Below are 19,404 nucleotides of genomic sequence, written 5' to 3'. Positions count from 1 at the left end.
GTCAAAATAAAGAAAAACCCTGTGTGTCCAAACCTTTTTACTGTTACTGAATAATCTCTTTAAATGCTAGGATTGTAGACACACTACTACTAAGATTGTTTTCCATGAACAATATGTAAAATCACTTCAGCCACATTATCATGAAAATGCTGAATATGGGTTTTATTGAGGTCAAATATCAATGTACAAATTACCCTTACATTTATCACAGGGGCGGACTGGGCTGGTCCATTTTTAGCCCAGTGGGCCTATCTAACTTGGGTTTTTAGCATCAAATGATCATTATCTGACTAATAAGAGGGGCCTCAAGGGGGGCATGAGGGAAGAAAATGTGTGGGTGCCTCAAGGGAAAGAATGGGCTGGTGTGTTAGAAATGCCAGTTGCCATTTCTGGTCCCAGTCCACCCCTGATTTATCAGGAAATACAATTGCAATTTTGCAGCTCAAACATAATGGGAATGACAACCCACATTTGGTTCTGAACCGCTATACCCTTTGAGTAAACGATACAGCCACTGGAACAAGTTGTTTGACTTTCTCATCATTAAACTCGTCTGTGCTTCAACTCTTATGCCCAGAATGAGGTCTGATTCCAGAATGAGAGAGCAGTCATACTTAACTCAAATCCATAGGAAATGGATGAGAATGATAGTAGTGGCAAGTCTTGTTTTCATACAGATTTATTCCTCTCTAATGCGGTCATGGCATTTATATTTTATCAAATGTGCAGACTTGAGCAGGCTAAAGGGCACACACAAGTATCAAGGACAGAGTCTAGTGAGCCAACATAGAGACTGACCTCTTGCATGTGCTCCTGCTCGGGTGCCTCTGTGACAGTAATGCTGGGGCCTCTTCCACACCACGTCACCCGGGAAGGCTTCCTCTCCTCTGCCCACTTGGCCGGTTCAGGCTGGAGGTCTGGTTCCATCTGGGCACTGGAGAGAGACGAGACCCCTGACCCATCCCACTGGGCTGAGGCCGATGGCCTGGCAGGGCTGGCCTGTCTGTCTGTCCCAGGCTCTGTCTCACTGTCCTGCTTCTGCTGCCGGTATCTCTTCTTCAGAACTAGGTACTTCTCACCCTGATAGGGACAGACAGCAGGCCGGCAGGAGATGAAGGTAAAGGCCTACTGTATATGAGATGTCAACTTTGACCTAAAAGTAATTATTGTAAGTTGCCCTTTCTAATTAATATGTAACTGAATGGTAATAACAACACTGTATATAACCAATAACACAACAAACTACATAGTAAACAGACAAAGCAAAGAAGCAAAGAAATACCATATATTTTTTTAGTTTCATACAATTTAACTACCATGGCTGACTCAATATTGTGGAAAGGGAACGTGATTTGAGTGTGGAGCATTAAAGAATTATGCACACTGATTTTATCACAGCTTTTCACGGCACACAATCCACAAATGGTCAAAAGCTCTACTTCACTTACATTCTCTGATTTCACAAGAGCAATCCTGTCGATGATCTGTTTGAACTCCTCTCTGTATTTGGCTGGGGAAAAGAAACAATGTTGGCATATCCACTTTCAAAAACATGATATCGCTTTTAGTTCTCTCCCAAAACCTCAGACTTTCATTCTCTGAGGGATTTGGAGAAAACATGTCAAAGGATGACGAGGAAAACAAATATAATTTGGTCTAACAATACTTTATAACAAGTGTAGTAATAGATTTCTTATGGAATAATAACCACTAATCAAATCAAGTGTTATCTTATGATTGATTAGATTTATCTGAAACGGAATGTTCTATTTACTCTAAATAAGGCTGTTGCATCACTCTGGCATTCCAAGATGTAGACCTTTTGAACCAGAAGAATGCGTGATGGCTATTTGAGATTATTGTGTGGCCTGTGAAGGCTGGTGGTTGATCTCCCCTCCCTGTTATTTCACCATATTCCCCCTGCCTGCAGAGACCAGGCTTCTGTCCCAAATGACACCCTATTGCCAATTTAGTGCACTACTTATGACCAGGGCCCATAGAGCTCTGGGCAAAAGTAGTGCACTATATAAGGAATAGGGTGCAATTTGGGGTGAACTCCAGGGGCTCCAGGAGTGAGGGGCTTTCATTCTTCATTCCTCTGCAGGCCAAGCACTGCTCCAGTTGCAAAACAATCATCTCAGAACAAAGTCACTGACTGGGAAAAGGGACAGAGAGGAAACCAGACCCCTCGCTGCCAACATGAGAGGCGGGCAGATAAAATAAAAAAAAACTCTACTCACGCATCATCTCCAAAACTCCCAACCCCAACCTATCTGTCTATTTCCGCAGTATTAAATCTTTCCTATGGGAACCCAAACCAACTGCAGATGGATGGCTATTACAATAGTTAACTATTTAACTCCTCTCACAAATACAACTGAGTTTGTGAAATTATATTCAGACTTGATGCTAACAGACGTTGGTTTATATAGGGTACTGTTTCTGAGAATTGATCCATTACTCCAGCGGCCAGACCACCTAATTAACATAGACCATCCTAGTTCAACATACAAAATACCAATGGCAGAAGCCCTGTGTTTGAAAGAATGCTTAGTTATGAAGGAATATATAGAGCTGGACAATTGACCTCTTTCCTTTTTCCTGACAACAGGGTAAGGAAATAACATTTCAGAATAAGACAGTAGTTCACATCCACAAAAACAGGAAATCCAGAGGAAGTGGCCACTTACATCACATCAACAAAATAATTCCTGACTTAGTAATATAGGGGTGACACAGTTTACACCTGCAGTTATTCATTATCTTGAGGTAGACAGATAACCATAGCAACTGGACAGACACAGCCATGTTAGCTATCACTTTCCCACAATGTCCCCATTTTGTTCAATCGTAATAAAAGAGCACTCCATTAGAGATCTAGCTGTGCTGGTACATGTGGCCTAATTTATTTCATTATGATTCAAACACTATTATGGTGCAATAGTGCCCATTAAAGAAGGGAACACATGTTGTTATAACAGACTTTAAGTACTGTATGTACTGAAAATCATTTCCATAATTGGACACTCCAGCCATGTCAGATGGCACAGTAAAGCAGCTTTCGTTGGAAACCTCTGTCAACAACTGTACCACTGAGATAGCATCTGGACAGTACAAGCGGTACAACTGTAATACAAGGTCACATTGGATAATCATTTATCTAGAGCCGGTCAAACATGTTAAGGCCTAGTTATGTTATCCAGTACCAAGCAGGGATGATGCTGTGGTGTAGTGCATGGGAAATGATTGGTAAAGCATAAGCATAAGAACATATTTTTATGTCACAGTAGCAGGTTTAAGGATAATGCTGACTTGGGTTCATGATTCAGGGGCTGGTATCAATTACAGAAAGGCAGCACCGTAATCACACTGTTTATCAGGGTAGGGTGAAGCTTTGTTGTAATGTCACAACAGAATACCACAGTCCAATGGTGAAAATGATTCGTTGGAGTGGTCTGGATCTGAGGCTTGGGTAGCGGGCACTGGAGAATTCATGCAGCTATAACTGGTCTCAAAGGAAATGACAGAATTCCTGGTGTAATTGTATCTTTTTAAAGGACCTTTAATGTAAAGCAGATGTTACGTTTAAGCTAACCGACTGGGGATTGGGAACAATGAGAAACAAATGGGTTTACGGGAAAACTATATATGAAATTGGAAACCGTTGAATATGATCATATCATGAAAGCTACATGACAGATGTCGCATGAGGCGAGACATGGTACGGTCAGTGACATCGCTAAAAGCCATCCATCACTGAACACATGAAACTGTTGCTGTTGAGGTTAAATCCTTTCTCAATTCTACATTTCAGATACAATGTACCGCTACTTACCACGCAGCTCCATGTCCTTGTGACCAATAAAAGGCTTGTATGTTTTCATTAAATCTGAATTTTTTACTTTCCCTCCGGCTGAGTAGAAATAATCCAACAACGATTCTTCACTTACATCGCCCATTATCGATATATCAATGCTCGTGTTCTATGATAAAATCAGGTTTCTTTTAGAATTCTTATGATCTTGCTGCTATGACATTGTAGCGTATCCTGGCTAATTTGAGAGAAAAAAAAATGGTATAGTACATCCAACTTTACTCCACCGAACTCCACCCAAACCCAACCACTCACTGCGCCTCCTCCGGTTAACTCTTTCAGGACTGAAACAAAGCTGAGAGGGAGACAGCAAGGGTTTTTGACAGCATGTTGCAACTTTATTACAGTGGCATATAGATTTGTTCAAACAAGGCCTAGGCTTCTCTTACAATGTCAAAGTCTTTGGCATAGCACTGAGCAACCCATCCTTTCTCAATGCATTATTAGCCTAGTCTATCGTATAGTTATTTTATAGCCTTTGAGTCAGCATCCTCCACAAAGTTTAGGACCTAGGGGCCTATGTAATTCTACTGCCTTTTAGAGAGATGCTTCATCTATGATATGACTTTAAGGTTTAGAATAAAACATTTCCCTTCAAATATTTATGATTTTTTAAAAACTTTTTTATTAGGTTTAGATAAAAACATTTTCCTTAGAATTTCATGACAAAAGTCACCATTAGAATCATACAACTCATGCAGTAGGACTAGTTGGGTTCACATAGGTGAAAGCATCTATCCGGTGTGTAAACATATGCCACAGCAAGAGGGACCATGGTGCTCAGACAGAGCCCCATTATAGTTGATGCCTAGTGTCAGTTAAGGTATTATCCTACACCACAATGTCAGATTAATTGTGTCAATGCGTTCTGAATATTAAATGTGTTCGATTTACCTCAGTAATCTCACTTGCTCTCTCTCTTTTTCCACTTGTAGCTAGATACTCTTTAGATGAGTTTCCATTTAATTAAGAAATATGCTTGTGATTTCAATTTCATATGTTTTATCATCCTAAAAAATACAATGTTGAGATGACAATAAGCTTCTTATGAGCTGATACAATTACAGTGTGGAGTAGGCCCTAGTAATCTTGCAGTTCACACAACAAAATGAGACCTTATGCATTGCCATTTTTGAAAAACACCCTAACTTTTACTATGAGGATAAAGAATGATGATCCGCTGACCTATGCCATGTCTGTGTGTTGTAAAATTCCAGACAGAAGCTGAGAACATATTCAATAATCACTTTGCCATTACTGAAAAGACACAAAGTGGAGGGTAAATAATATGTATCAATCATGTAATAACTTCGCTCACAATACAGTATGGAGCAATTTGGAAAATGATTTAGAAAGTACATCTATCACAGTAATGAAGACACAAATCCTAATATATAAAGCAGGTAGGATGTGTCTGTACAAGCGTGAAGTTGACATATGTCCATGGGGAAACAATTTGAATACAACTATTTTATAGAAAACACGGCAAATAATAACATTTCCAAGATGTTACTTTTGAAAACAACTGCTCTTGGTCTAAACTCCTTGGTCTAACCTCCTTGGTCTAACCTCCTTGGTCTAACCTCCTTGGTCTAACCTCCTTGGTCTAACCTCCTTGGTCTAACCTCCTTGGTCTAACCTCCTTGGTCTAACCTCCTTGGTCTAACCTCCGAGATGTGATTGAGATGTGTAACAAAGATTCCACCATGAACAACACAGGGTGACCCATGACCGGATTATTGGGCACCTGTCTGCTTAAACCTTTAGGGGCCCAGAGTCTGCCTTGGGGCCTTGAGGGGCCAGATGTTCTGAGAGCTGTGGCCCTCTCAGTCTCCAACAATATGAGGGTCAATTAGTCTTTAACTAATGGCAGCGCGTGACATGGACTGGTGGTGTCCTGGCTCTGATATAGGGCAGATGTTCACTATGACTAGCACAGTGATCCACTCCATATGGTTGCCACTTGTCCGTGGGCCTTTTCACAGCACAGACCTTTTGAACACGCTTTAGTTATCAGTTCTCTTTTTTACCCCTCTGTAAAAACACGTCCTAAATCCAATCACCTAGCCTTTCTAAAGGGGATGATGTTGATTTAATGGGAATCAGTGGTGGCAGTAGCAAGCGGACGACCCATAACATAAGCCCCTGCTGTCAGTACATCCAGCCAGCCAGCCGGCCGGCCAGCCCTGGGCCCATTTAGGCTCCAAGCTACAGAGGAAACAAGTTGAGGGAGAGCGGGAAGGAGGGAGAGCTTAGATTAGAGAGGGGATTGTTTAGACAAACAATGGTGTCTACCTGATTTTAATCTCGGCTCCAAATGAGCACAGGGATTGGCAGACTTTAATAAATGAAAGTGCTCTCCATAATCGGGATTTGCACAAAGTGCCCCTTTGTGTTAATCTGACATTTTTTACAGCATGCTTTTTGACATCTGTCACAGGGAGGAGTGTTAACCCTCACATTCCCCAGCTGCTTGGAACGAAACAGAACAACCAGGATGATAATACTATATATTTAAAATGGATCTCATCATAGACAATACATCCACAATCCCATATACAGCACGTAATTACTGCCACCATAAGAGTTCAAGGGAGTATCCCAATGTTGAAAAAACGAAGCAAAAGTGGGAGAGCATAACAATGCCTCATATGTCATACTTCTTTTACATACACCAATTTTGCTCCAACAGTAACATCACATAGAAAGTGTTTAAAGAAACCAGGTTAAGCAATGTCTTTCACCTTTCCGACTATAATTGTGAGGACGTGCACACTGCACTGCAGTGTCCAGTGAGAGTACATTCTGTGTACCACACACATTCCATATTAGGAGAAGCTAATATAGCAGAGGTTGTGTAATTACTTTGTGGTTCAAACCGAAAGCTGCATTTCAATAATTAAAGTCCAGGATATCAGCGCTAAAGCACAATAAAATTGTTTTAAAATCAAGGATTACAACATTAAATCCCACAGGGCCAGATGTGAGCAAGGGAGGAGACACCGCCCACCGACCGACCGGATTCTGGATCAGATTAAGACTAGAGACTATCCCAGAGGGGCCATGCTGCCTTTTCCATGTGGATTAGGGGCTTGTGTGGAATCAACATGCTGTAATGCACCGATTAGCTGATATAATCACCTGTAAATACACCTTGTCCAGTGCACACTACAGCCAGGGCAAGGCAGGATAGCACAGGACCAGCAATCCCTGTAAGTGGATATGTTTGTGTGTGTGTGTGTGCTTGAGTGCGTGCGCACTTACGTGCATGCATGTCCCTGCCATGCCTCTGGAAGATCTGCCACACACTTGTGGACCGTGAACATCCCACTATTCAAAGCCTCCGCATGAAAACAATGTGTCTTATGGGAATATGTGGATGCAGTTTCATATGCTGAGGAAAAGGAAGGAGAGGTTAGTCAGCCAGAAATATATGGTATGATCTCATCATGCATCATGAGTTCATACAGATGTAGGATCTTAATTGGATCATCCTGTTGCAGGTGAACTTCCCTGCAATGTATTAGATGTTTGTAATTTCCACAAATTTCAGAGACTTGATTTTCCCTTCCGAAAAATCCACGTAATAATTCACATCGACTGTTGCTGCAGGTTAATTTTCCTGCTGTAGCAAACTGGCTCAAATTAAAATCCTAAATTTGTACTAATTCAGCAGGAACTATCTCTGTAGAGGAATATAAAAGATGATCTTGATTCATAAGTAATCCAACACTAGCTTTGTCCCCGATCTGTTTGTGCTTTTGCCTACACCATTGTCATTGTCAAACATGACAATTCCACATACAGTAAGTGGTTGGCAAGACAGCAGAAACAGACCGGCACCCAGGTTAAAACCACAAATCCAACACTTTCTTCAACCCGTCACACTGTCCAAATGTAAAAAACAGCAACATCTGCCAAACTCTGAAAATACATTCGGAAGCTTTCTGATTGTCATCTTACACAAAAAAATCTTATTTTTTCTTTAACATTTAACTAGGCAAATCAGTTAAGAACAAATTTTTATTTACAATGACGGCCTCCCCCAGCCAAACCCCGACGACGCTGGGCCAATTGTGCGCCGCCTAATAAGAGGATCCAGACTTTGTAGTAAATGGTACACCTACCTCAAACGAAGAGGTATTGTGCTATACACAATGAACTCAATTGAAACATGTATGTAGAGATGTAAACATAAGGATCCACCCATTTTAGTCGTTGCTAAAGAGCATAAATATCTTGCTTCTCCCTGGTACTAATATTGGTGAAATACAATGATGAAACACCAAAGATTTGTAACGCCATCTGCTGGCAGTTCATAAGAACACTAATGTGACGTTAATCGCTCGTCCAGTAATGTTACTAGGCTATAATTGGACTCCATTTCAGACTTTTAAGACACAGACCACTCAGTGCTGTTAAATAAGAACATGCTTACTGTGTGAGGAAATCAATATAATTTTGTAAATTGGGTACCCAATAGTCAGGTCACTACTCTTTAAAAATGTAAATGTAGAATGTGATATACATTGTGTACTCCACTACACACCAAAGAAACAAGATTCTTTGGTCTGATAAAACCAAGATTGAACTCTGACCTGAATGCCAAGCGTCATGTCTGGAGGAAACCTGGCCCCATCCCTACGGTGAAGCAGGGTCGTGGAAGCATCATGCGGTGGGGTTGTTTTTCAGCGGCAGGAACATGGGAAAGATGAACGCAGCAAAGTACAGAGAGAACCTTGATGAAAACCTGCTCCAGAGACCTCGGGTCCTTAGACTAGGTGAAGGTTCACCTTTCAACAGGACACCGACCCTAAGCACACAGCCAAGACATCGCATGAGTGGCTTCGGGACAAGTCTCAATGTCCTTGAGTTGCCCAGCCAGAGTCCGGACTTGAACTCGATCAAACATTTTTGGAGAGACCTGAAAATAGCTGTGCAGCAATGCTTCCCATCCAACCAAATAGAGCTTGAGAGGTTCTGCTGAGAAGAATTCGAGAAACTCCCCAAATACAGTTGTGCCAAGCTTGTAGCTTAATACCCAAGAAGACGTGTGGCTGTAATCGCTGTCAAAGTGCTTCAACAAAGTACTGAGTAAAGGGTCTGAATACTTTACATTTTTTTATTAAATTAGCAATAATTTCTAGAAACCTGTTTTTGCTTGTCATCATGGGGTACTACTGTGTGTAGATTGATGAGGGAATAAAAAATAAAAAATTTTGGAATAAGGCTGTCACGTAACGAAATGTGGATAAAGTCAAGGGGTCTGAAAACTTTCAGAATGCACAGTGTATATATTCATTCTAGACTCTGACATTGCCTGTTCTGATATTTCTTAATTCCTGTATTGTTGGGATGTGTGTGTATTGTTTTGTATTACTGCACTGTTGGAGCCAGAAAGATACGTATTTACCTGCACCTGCAACAACATCTGCAAAATATGTGTACTTGACTAATACAATTTGATGATCATTTTTTATTTGGTAAGACACTTTCGAGACATTCCTGAAAGGGAAAACAAATGGTTTTGGTTCATAGTAGATTCATCATTCCTGATATGAAAAACAAGAAACAAAATATTAAGACAAAATGTACAAGTCATAAAATCAAAGAATTTATATATATATATATATATATATATATAAACATAGCAAGCTTAATAAATATTACAAATAAACAAAAACTAGAAGTAAACAAATGTTAAACTATTTAGTTTGCGAAACACTTGACAAGGAGGGTTTTTCGACAACTCATTAAATCATCAATAAGAACAAGCTGCATGTCAGTTAGACCATGTTAGTCTACTATGGTGGTCAATGCTCCCGCCAAATCACTTCTCCTATTAGTGTGGACAGAAAACCATTTAAAAAAAACTCATTCATGAATAATATGCAACCCCAAACCATTGTTTTCAGTTTCTAAGTTACTGTACATTAAATAAACACAAAATATACAATGTCTCAAAAAGTGCTCCAAGCTCATCATGACATGGAATACTTTTTAGTGTAGACTGCTTTTTTACAATCACCACATTCTACCTGCTGCTGTTTGTTCTTATGTAGGCTGCAGGTTGTGAGTGCTTGCTCACATCGTTCTACATTGGTGCAGTAATGTTTCCTCAAAACAACTCCATTCCACCCAATAACCAAGGGTTCATCTGAGAATGGAAAACCAGATCATTATCATCTCATAGTTAAATCATACAACCACTATTCATTCAAAAAAATGGCTGCAGCAGCCCAGTAGAAAATACAAAGCCCAGAGAATACTCCATGTCTTAAACGCAGCCACTTTGAAAATGTAATAGTTGCCTGTGTACATTTGAAAACACACAGCAGTTGATAACATACAGTAATACATTATGTTCTGTTTGTTATGGTTGTTTGAACACTTGTAAGTTAACCTTTAGTTTGAAATCTACTGGCTAGTCAGGTCTTTACATCTTTGGGTATGTTGGCATTACTCACAGAGGATGGAAATCATGAAGGAAGTATTTTTGGTTCAGTCAGGAGTTTAGGACAATGTTTCATTCAAACAGACATAAACCCCCCCCCACACACACACACAGCAAATTCAAAGTGTGCATTGTGAATGTAAAGTAATTCCCTTTGTGATTCTTCTATTTAACACAAAGATACCATTGTGCAACATGTATTGTTTTGTCAAAAGCGAACCAGGAGGAGTACAAATACCATGACATCCTAAATGCTGCAATTCAACCACCACATTCTAGAGAGCCGGTATTTTCAACCACATTCTAGAGAGCCGGAATTTTCAACCACATTCACAAGAAAAGTTATTTTTAACCACATTCTAGAGAGCTGTTATTTTCAACCACATTCTAGAGAGCCGGAATTTTCAACCACATTCTAGAGAGCCGGACTTTTCAACATTCTACAGAGCTGGTATTTTCAACCACATTCTACAGAGCTGGTATTTTCAACCACATTCTACAGAGCTGGTATTTTCAACCACATTCTACAGAGCTGGTATTTTCAACCACATTCTACAGAGCTGGTATTTTCAACCACATTCTACAGAGCTGGTATTTTCAACCACATTCTACAGAGCTGGTATTTTCAACCACATTCTACAGAGCTGGTATTTTCAACCACATTCTACAGAGCTGGTATTTTCAACCACATTCTACAGAGCTGGTATTTTCAACCACATTCTACAGAGCTGGTATTTTCAACCACATTCTACAGAGCTGGTATTTCAAACCACATTCTACAGAGCTGGTATTTCAAACCACATTCTACAGAGCAGGTATATTTCGGGAACTGTTCACTTTTTTTTCATAACTTAAGAGTTAAGAGTTTTTGGGCCATCCAAGCCTTTCTTACATCTTCTCTGATCCAGTCCGGTCCATAGCAGAGTGAAGCAGGTAGATCTATGCCTGGACGACCCCTCTTACAGTCTCCTTTAATTGGGTGGCCAGTAGAGTTACCCCACACCAGTAATTGTCCAGTCCACCCAAAGGTCCCAGCCTCGGCTCCCCTCAAAGCTATGTCCGTCCGTTTCAAAGTGCAAGCATTTAAATGTCTCTCTGCCTTTCCCCTCGCAATAAACTGAAACCAAATGCAACAAATAATATTCTTATTGTCAGATAGCAAAACTGTGCAGCAGACACTGTCCAACAGGCAATGTGAAGGGAAAAGGCATCTGAGAGAGTGCATTTGTGTCAAGGAATTCAGTCCCCTCCATGCAGACACCACCAAGTGTGGTTCCTCTTCATGCTCAGGTGTCACTAGTTGGTTGGTTGTCTGCCAGTGGTTACACCTCCCTAGAAAAACAAAAACACACAACAGAGGTTGATTACCACAAGGACTTCGATATTGAACACAGTAAAACAGATCAAAATAAAGTTTATTAGCCGCGTAAATAGTTTAGCAAGTGTTATAGCGGGTGCAGCGAAATGCTTGTGTTACTAGCTCCTAACAATACAGATAGTATACTAAAACAGTTCCTCTGATGCTTGTAATTCGGTAGTGATTTTAGCGCAAATAATCATAGCTTGAATTGTGTTAACTTGGCAGAGACTTCATATAATCAAATACTATAGGCCTACATTTAGAATGACACATGGAAGCCCAAAGACTGGAGTTTATCACAGAGCACTACACTTTACAACAGGCGGGAGGTTCAGTACACATCACTGCATTCTGAATCAGAAAGTAGGATGGTCCTCTTTGAAGTCTTGTAGATTGATGCGTTGCTCTCATTGTTTATAAAGTTATTTTACAAAAACTCCCTCTCTACCTAACATAACTAACCTTTAGACATACAAGCAACTAACTCTGAAAATTCCTTCGGTCTCTACAGAGTCAGGTAAATCAGCTTTAAAATGTGATGATTTGGTGCCACTAAGTCATCTCAGATGGCTGATTGAGGACCTTTTTAAATGACAAATGTGTTTGTTGTCTATCGTTGTGTTTTGGACCTCTCTTGAGTTTCATATGGTATTGATCTGTATATTATTTTGCAATACAGGGCTCATCTGTGAAAGAGACTTTGGTCTCAGCATGACTCCCTGTTAGTGAAAAGGTTAAATAGAAAAGAGCACATCCACGTACATAGAGATGATACCCGGTATAAAGTGAGCTGTGACTTACGATGCGGTGAGCGTAGAGTTGAGAACTAGGGTGGTGCGTATCCTATAGAGCTGGGCAAGGGTCAGCTTCTTGTGCTGCTGGGCCGGGGACTTTCTGCTTTTGGCCAATGACTGCTCCTCTGGGCCACCGGCTGTCAACGACTTACTGCACTTCCCTTCCTGTCCTCCAGATGGCGCCACCGCCGAGCCGCTACTGTTGGCCAGGCTCATGCTGCCTTCGCAGGCCTCAGCTGCACCCAGAGCCCTCTTGCGGGCCTCTGCCCTCCTCAGGGTGTCACATAGCTTACTAGAGGGCATGCTCAGGGTGAGGAAGTCATCATCAGTCTGTTCTGAGTCGAGGTCAATCTGAAACAGCCCAGTGAGGTCACGGGCTCGGCCAAGTTCTGATAGGCTCTTACTATGGGCCAGGCAATCCGCCTGTTCTCTCCTGTGTTCTGACTGTTCCTGGACTGTAGGGCTGCGGGTGTGTATCCAGGAGACAGAGACGTTATCGTGGAAAAGCTGTAGGAGGTTGTCCTCTGAACGGGACTTGATGTTTCGGCTCTGGAAGCAGTGGAGGCGGGGAGTCACCGGGGGGCGTCGCCGAGGCTTCAGAGACTGAACCACTGACAGCTGGGAACAAACAGAGGTTGAATCGTCTTCATCTCCCCCTTCCTCTACCAGTTCCATTTCCACCTTCTTGTCCAACTTCACACCCACATCGTGGCTCTCCACCTCTCCCTCCTCTTCGGTCTCCTCTCCATCGCTCTGGCCTGGCCGTGTCTGCAGGTCCAGCTCTCTCAAGAGGGACTCTGGGGAGAGGGTACCGTAGGCACTATCCATGGACAGAGAGCGACACTGAGGTTCCAGCTGACCCTCCCCTCCCTCCAGACCCCCCTCCTGCTCTTGCTCAGGGTCCCGGTCTGGGTCCAGGGGGCTAGCAGGGTGGCAGTGCAGGGGCTCAGGGCCAGTAGGTGGGGTAACTATGCTTGAGTCTGGGCTTTTCTCTAAGGGTCCGCCTGGGTCTGTGTGTGGGGCGGAGGGGTCTGGGTGCCCTACTAAGTCTTCTCCTATGTCCATGACTGACAGGGTCTCTGTGGAGCCGTCCGATTGACTGGAAGAGAAAGAGAACTAAAAGGTTAGAATGATGAGAATAATTATAACATTAACAATAATGTATAATGTATAATGTATAATGTATAATGTTGACAATAAATAATCTCTGCACAGAACTGATGACCATCTACACAATGTCCTTCTAGTAGTGCTTCACTCTTCTGTAGCTAAGTAGTGGTTTGGGTTTGTACCTTGGTCCCTGCTCGTCTTTGTGCCTTGTGCCGGGAGAGCTGGCGGTGGAGTTGCTACTCTCGTCTACCTCCTCCTCCTCTTCTTCCTCCTCTCCATGTAGCCGGTGCTGTAAGGTGGTCTGCTGCCTGAGAACCTCTACAGTCCGCAGTCTCTCGAGCTGGTTCTGGACGTTGCAGATGGCATCTACCCAGCTTCGCCCCTGGGTGGCGCTGTTGGCCTGGAATGTGTAGGCTGCCACGGCAGTCTTGAACTCATTGAGGTAGATGATAATTAAGGACCCTACAGGAAGAGAGAACAGAGAATCATCATGGTGTTTATTAAGTAAATAGAGCTAGTTTGGGTTGAATTGCATGTGTTCAAATCTTTCAGACAGTTTGAGCGTTTGCTTGAGCGTGCCATGAGTGCCAGAAGGTAGGGATGGACCTGAGTGATCCAGTACTTGAACAGACATCAAAGCTCAATTTTTAACAAGAGAAAACTACTTGGTGGAAAGTGATGTGGCTGCCCGAACAGGCAAGTGAAATGCTGTCTTGAAGACCACGTTAATTTGCTTTGACTGTAGTGTTCCATTTGTACATGGGTTTATAATTATTTTTTTGTGTCCCACAAATGTACAAGCATCACACAGTCCTTCCCTTTCCCCTCCTTGTCTCATTCACTCAATTGCCTTTCAACCGCTCCCTTCACACACACGTGCTGAGTGCTTCCGTTAGGCCTACAGAAATAAATTCCTATAAAAATATATCTAACTAATGGGACACACAAGCTACAATTTGTGGCCTGTTTTGCATGTAGGTTTGGCATTGATACGTGTCATATAACCGTTTTCAAACAATGTAATCAAAAACAAAGCCGCATACAAGCATGGTTTCTTTTTTGATTTCTTGAGTAAGGCAGCTCCAAAATGCAGGTGTTCAGCCTAGCTCAGTGCTTTCTGTGGTGGTGGGGCAGCCAATGGAAAATACAGAGTAGGGGTTAGTAATGTTCTCTAGTTGTGCCCGTGATTGGCTCAGTGTTCTGTCACTCATGGGGCCACTACGTCACTGCAAAATCTAAAGTGAGGCACCGTTTGTCACGTTTATAGTGCAAAACATGTCTTGTTGTGGCTTTGCTGGCATGCCAAAAAAAAAAAAGAAATGGAGTTTGCCCAACCTAGATTTACATGCTAAAATTGGCACTGTACATTCCTTGCCAAATGACGACAGTTTTATCACAAATTGTAAATGGACTGGTTGATTTAAGTAGGACAATGTGTCCAACAACGAGCTGCCATTCTGGAATAATTGCTGGAGACTCATATCTCCCTCACTAGCTTTAAGCACCAGCTGTCAGAGCAGCTCACAGATCACTGCAGCTGTACATAGCCCATCTGTAAACAGCCCATCTATCTACCTACCTCATCCCCATACTGTGTTTATTCATTTATTTATCTTGCTCCTTTGCACTCTAGTATCTCTACTTGCACATTCATCTTCTGCACATCTACCATTCCAGTGTTTAATTGCTATATTGTAATTACTTCGCCCCCATGGCCATTGCCTCAACTCCCTTATCTTACCTCATTTGCACTCACTGTATATAGACTTTTTTGCTACTGTATTGTTGACTGTATGTTTTGTTTATTCCATGTGTCGTATTGCTGTGCTTTATCTTGGCCAGGTCGCAGTTGCAAATGAGAACTTGTTCTCAACTAGCCTACCTGGTTAAATAAAGGTGAAATAAAATTTAAAAATAAAACACTGAAAATATGCAAAAACATTAGTTTGATAATGACAAAGAACATATTTGCAGCAGAATCATTAAGCATATGCCTACTCACCAACAGATGTCATGGCCGTAATTCCTCTATGTTCAATGTGGAATTGTTAATACATTTGGAAAATTCCAAATTCCAACTAAATCGAACGTCTTTATATCTAAAAGACAACAGATTTTGGTTTGTAACCCTTAAATATTTTCCTTTCAACTCGCCAATTAGAGCCCGTTTCAAATGATCACTGAGAATAACTGTTCCAGACTCGAGATGATCATCAGACTGGAAACTTTCTTCATTTCATTCTGTTATATCACATCTTTCTTTTACTGTAAAATAGGCTGGGGAAATAAGAATGTCTTATCTGCTAAACGAACATAACAAGGCTATGCCATTGCAGTCATAGGCTTCTACAAGCACCACTGCTGAGGTTACTGGCTTTTTGAAGATTGTGCTCCATAATATAACCAGTTGATATTATGGTTTCAATACATTTATCTTAAATGGCACTTGTTTATTTTTATTGAATGAATATACAGTATATTGGGCAACTTAGCAATTAGGATTTGTTATCTGTAACGGTTATGATAAATTAGACATTGTTGCACACTATTGGCATAGGCCTATAGATAAATGCGCACATATGTTTTTCCAGTGCAGTCATTATGGAGTTCTCTAAAAAACAATCATGAGCTTACTTGAACAGCCCAAAAAATGTTAACTGGTAGGGATCTGTGCTTGAACTTTTATGACTTTTCCACTGGTTCCATTGCCCCAGACATGCTTAATCAAGCACAGCTAAAGAATTTGAAAGAAAACAAATACTTTGAATACAGGTCTGGTTCAAATGTAGTTGATTGCCGGCACTCACCAGGGTCCTTGAGTTCCTTGCAGACAACATTGTGGATGAGGAGTGGCTGTCTGATCACCTTGACCTTCTCAACCTTCTTCACTGGCTTGGTGATGAGCAGCAGGTCCGTGAAGAGGAAGCAGTAGACGTCCATCTAAGGAGGGACGGATGCGGAAATACTTCCAGCTTAATTTCAGGTCAATCATCCTCATTCATTCACCAATCATTCAATAACTAGGCTAAATCAAATCATTTGCTCCCCAATCACCCTGGTCATTGAAATATTCTACCACAACTTAAAATACAGTGTTGGGTAGTTCTCAGCCTGCAACAGTTATGAGTTAAAAGCAGTTAAGCAGTTATAACCAGTTAGGATGAGTTAAAAGCAATTCTAATGTGTTAAAATCAATTAGAAGCAGCCCAGCTAGTCTCTTACCCTGCTGTCTTTTCCCTCCTTCATGCGCAGTGCCCCCTCTAGATGGAGTTCTCTAGTCTCCTCTGGTGATGTGCCTCTCATAGGAGCCATCAGGTCAAAGCAGTTAAACTCACGCAGTATCTGAGGAGCGAGAGAAGGGTTAAACACCAAGCAGAAATACAAGCCTCTTGTAGCAAAATGCAGCACAACTTCAACTTGGACTAAAATTCACAGTCAATAGAGATTCTCAATTGAACGTGCTTTTAGTCTAGCAGTAGACTTGCAGCATTATACTCAGGAAACCAGCCCTGAGTACGGTGTGTGCTCACCTTCTCCACCTCCTCGCTGCTCCCCTCCACTGCTTCGTAGGAGTCAATGCGTCCAGAGATGGTGGCTAGCTTTTGCCGCTCCTCCCGCTGACGCATCTGAGAGTCCACACTGTTGATAAAGCCCTCCACACACGCCACCATGCTGCTGACGGCGTCGCGGGATGATGAGTCGTCAGTCTTCTTGAGGACAGCCTTCAGCAGTAGGGGGTACTTGGTGAGTCTCTGGTGGGGCTTGGCCAGCATGTCAGCCAGCTTAAGACGATTACACTGCTTATGAGTCTCAGCCCACTGTGTGTGTGTGTGTGTGTGTGTGTGTGTGTGTGTGTGTGTGTGTGTGTGTGTGTGTGTGTGTGTGTGTGTGTGTGTGTGTGTGTGTGTGTGAGAAATAGAGAGAGAGAGCGAGAGAGAGAGCGAGAGACACACCAGGCGTTAGATCAATTACTGCACCTGTACATATCCCATCTATAATTTAGCCCAAACAACTACCTCTCCCCCTACTGTATTTATTTATTTTGCTCCTTTGCGCCACATTATTTCTATTTCTACTTCGCACATTTCTTCCACTGCAAATCTACCAATCCAGTGTTTTAATTGCTATATTGTATTTACTTCGCCACCATGGCCTTTTTTTTGCCTTTACCTCCCTTATCTCACCTCATTTGCTCACATCGTATATAGACTTATTTTTCTACTGTATTATTGACTGTATGTTTGTTTTACTCCATGTGTAACTCTGTGTTGTTGTATGTGTGGAACTGCTTTGCTTTATCTTAGTCAGGTCGCAGTTGTATATGAGAACTTGTTCTCAACTTGCCTACTTCGTTAAATAAAGGTGAAATAAAATAAAGAAATAAAATACAAAATCAAGAGTTGAAGCTTAAAGAAATTGTGGCACATAATGACCAGTACTGAAAAGTGTCAGGTAGAATGTACTACTGATGTTTCAAATTGGTTGACTGTGCTGTGTTAGTGAGATACATGTTGAGAGGAGCAAACAGTCTTTGGTAGGCAGTTGTTTAACTTTACACTGTCACTATAAACAGAGAAATAGGGAAGACCGACAGACTGCAACTCACCGTGACGTAGATCCTGAAGAGCTCGTTGTCCCTGTGTAGTGATCTCATGTACTCCAGGCTGGCCTCTTCCTCCATGCAGTAACGGATGTAGGGCTTGAAACGGGAGCCAAAGGTCCTGAAGCCATGGTGGAGGTCAACAGGGTTGAGAAGGGTCCTGGCCTGCCGAGCAATTTCCAGGGCGGGCAGCATCACCTGGCTCCAAAGGGCAGTGTGTAGACGCACGATGTCCTGGATGTTACTGAAGAGACGCATTGGCTCCACCTCTGTCAGCAGACCACTCTCCTGCAGGTTCAACAGCCCACACAGGAACAACTACAGGAAGAGAGGAGAAAAGTTGTCAGAATGGGACATCTAGGTAAAGCACTCATATGCCTAACAAATAGGACATCTAATTGAGATGAATTCAAGTGATTACTTAGGACCTGAGACAGGGTTACAGTGTGGGAATATGGACATTCTTATCTAAAGTGTACTTACATCAGTGATGACTCGTAGTTTCTTGATGTAGGTGGCCTCAGTGTGCAGAAGCTCCCAGATAGCCTCCTGCTGATGGAACTGGCGTCTGGTCAAAGTCTAGAAACACACACATTAGATAATGGCCTCATGTTTGTGAACCAGGGGTGGGGTCAATTCAATTTAAATTCCATTTAATTCAGAAAATAAACCCAATTCAACATTTTCCAAATTGAAAAGCATTGGAATTTGTGTACTTCTTGAATTGACTGGAATTGAAATGGAAGTGACACCAACCCTGTTGTGAACACAACACTTTCACTTTGCTTAATGAAAACTACAACTCCCTTCAGCCCAGCTTCACACAAAGTTCTTGACTTGATTTCTCTCGTGAATTATTTGATTTCTCTAAAGAAACGGTGCGTTGGGCACACACAAAAAAAAATGGAATTCTAGTACAAGACATCTGTCAATTAGTTGTTTAACCACCAGGAAAAAAGCTCCATTCTGATGAATCGCTCAGCACTGTTGCCCTGTGTTGTGGCTGTCTATTGGTATGTCTGTATGTAAACGGTCACTGTTGCCCTGTGTTGTGGCTGTATATTGGTATGTCTGTATGTAAACGGTCACTGTTGCCCTGTGTTGTGGCTGTCTATTGGTATGTCTGTATGTAAACGGTCACTGTTGCCCTGTGTTGTGGCTGTCTATTGGTATGTCTGTATGTAAACGGTCACTGTTGCCCTGTGTTGTGGC

At 42.0% G+C, this 19,404-nt stretch overlaps 2 protein-coding genes across 4 annotated transcripts in view; both read right to left on the bottom strand.

The window, feature by feature from the left end:
* The window catches only part of LOC112216293 (ankyrin repeat domain-containing protein SOWAHA), a 33,463-nt gene extending 29,331 nt beyond the window's left edge, over positions 1–4,132 (bottom strand). Inside the window, exons 1-3 of one of the 3 annotated variants that reach the window (XM_024376181.2) lie at positions 3,836–4,132; positions 1,449–1,510; positions 799–1,080 (exon numbers count right to left, since the gene is read on the bottom strand). In XM_024376181.2, coding sequence (XP_024231949.1) covers positions 799–1,080; positions 1,449–1,510; positions 3,836–3,959 — 468 coding nt within the window. In that variant the 5' untranslated portion in view covers positions 3,960–4,132. The remainder of the gene's footprint in view (positions 1–798; positions 1,081–1,448; positions 1,511–3,835) is intronic. The other 2 variants (XM_024376180.2, XM_024376179.2) reach the window with 2 other exon arrangements.
* Positions 4,133–10,339: 6,207 nt separating this feature from the next.
* LOC112215228 (pleckstrin homology domain-containing family G member 5) overlaps positions 10,340–19,404 on the bottom strand; it is a 100,691-nt gene continuing 91,626 nt past the window's right edge. The window contains 8 exon segments of the mRNA XM_042299594.1: positions 10,340–11,660; positions 12,490–13,581; positions 13,775–14,054; positions 16,400–16,532; positions 16,815–16,934; positions 17,123–17,410; positions 18,199–18,510; positions 18,676–18,771. Of these exon segments, the coding sequence (XP_042155528.1) occupies positions 11,651–11,660; positions 12,490–13,581; positions 13,775–14,054; positions 16,400–16,532; positions 16,815–16,934; positions 17,123–17,410; positions 18,199–18,510; positions 18,676–18,771 (2,331 nt within the window). The 3' untranslated portion in view covers positions 10,340–11,650.

This window comes from Oncorhynchus tshawytscha, linkage group LG16 (assembly GCF_018296145.1).
Source record: "Oncorhynchus tshawytscha isolate Ot180627B linkage group LG16, Otsh_v2.0, whole genome shotgun sequence".
NCBI classification, from domain to species: Eukaryota; Metazoa; Chordata; class Actinopteri; order Salmoniformes; family Salmonidae; genus Oncorhynchus; species Oncorhynchus tshawytscha.
Note: the sequence above shows the minus strand (reverse complement) of the source record. Positions and strands in the feature narration are given on the sequence as shown.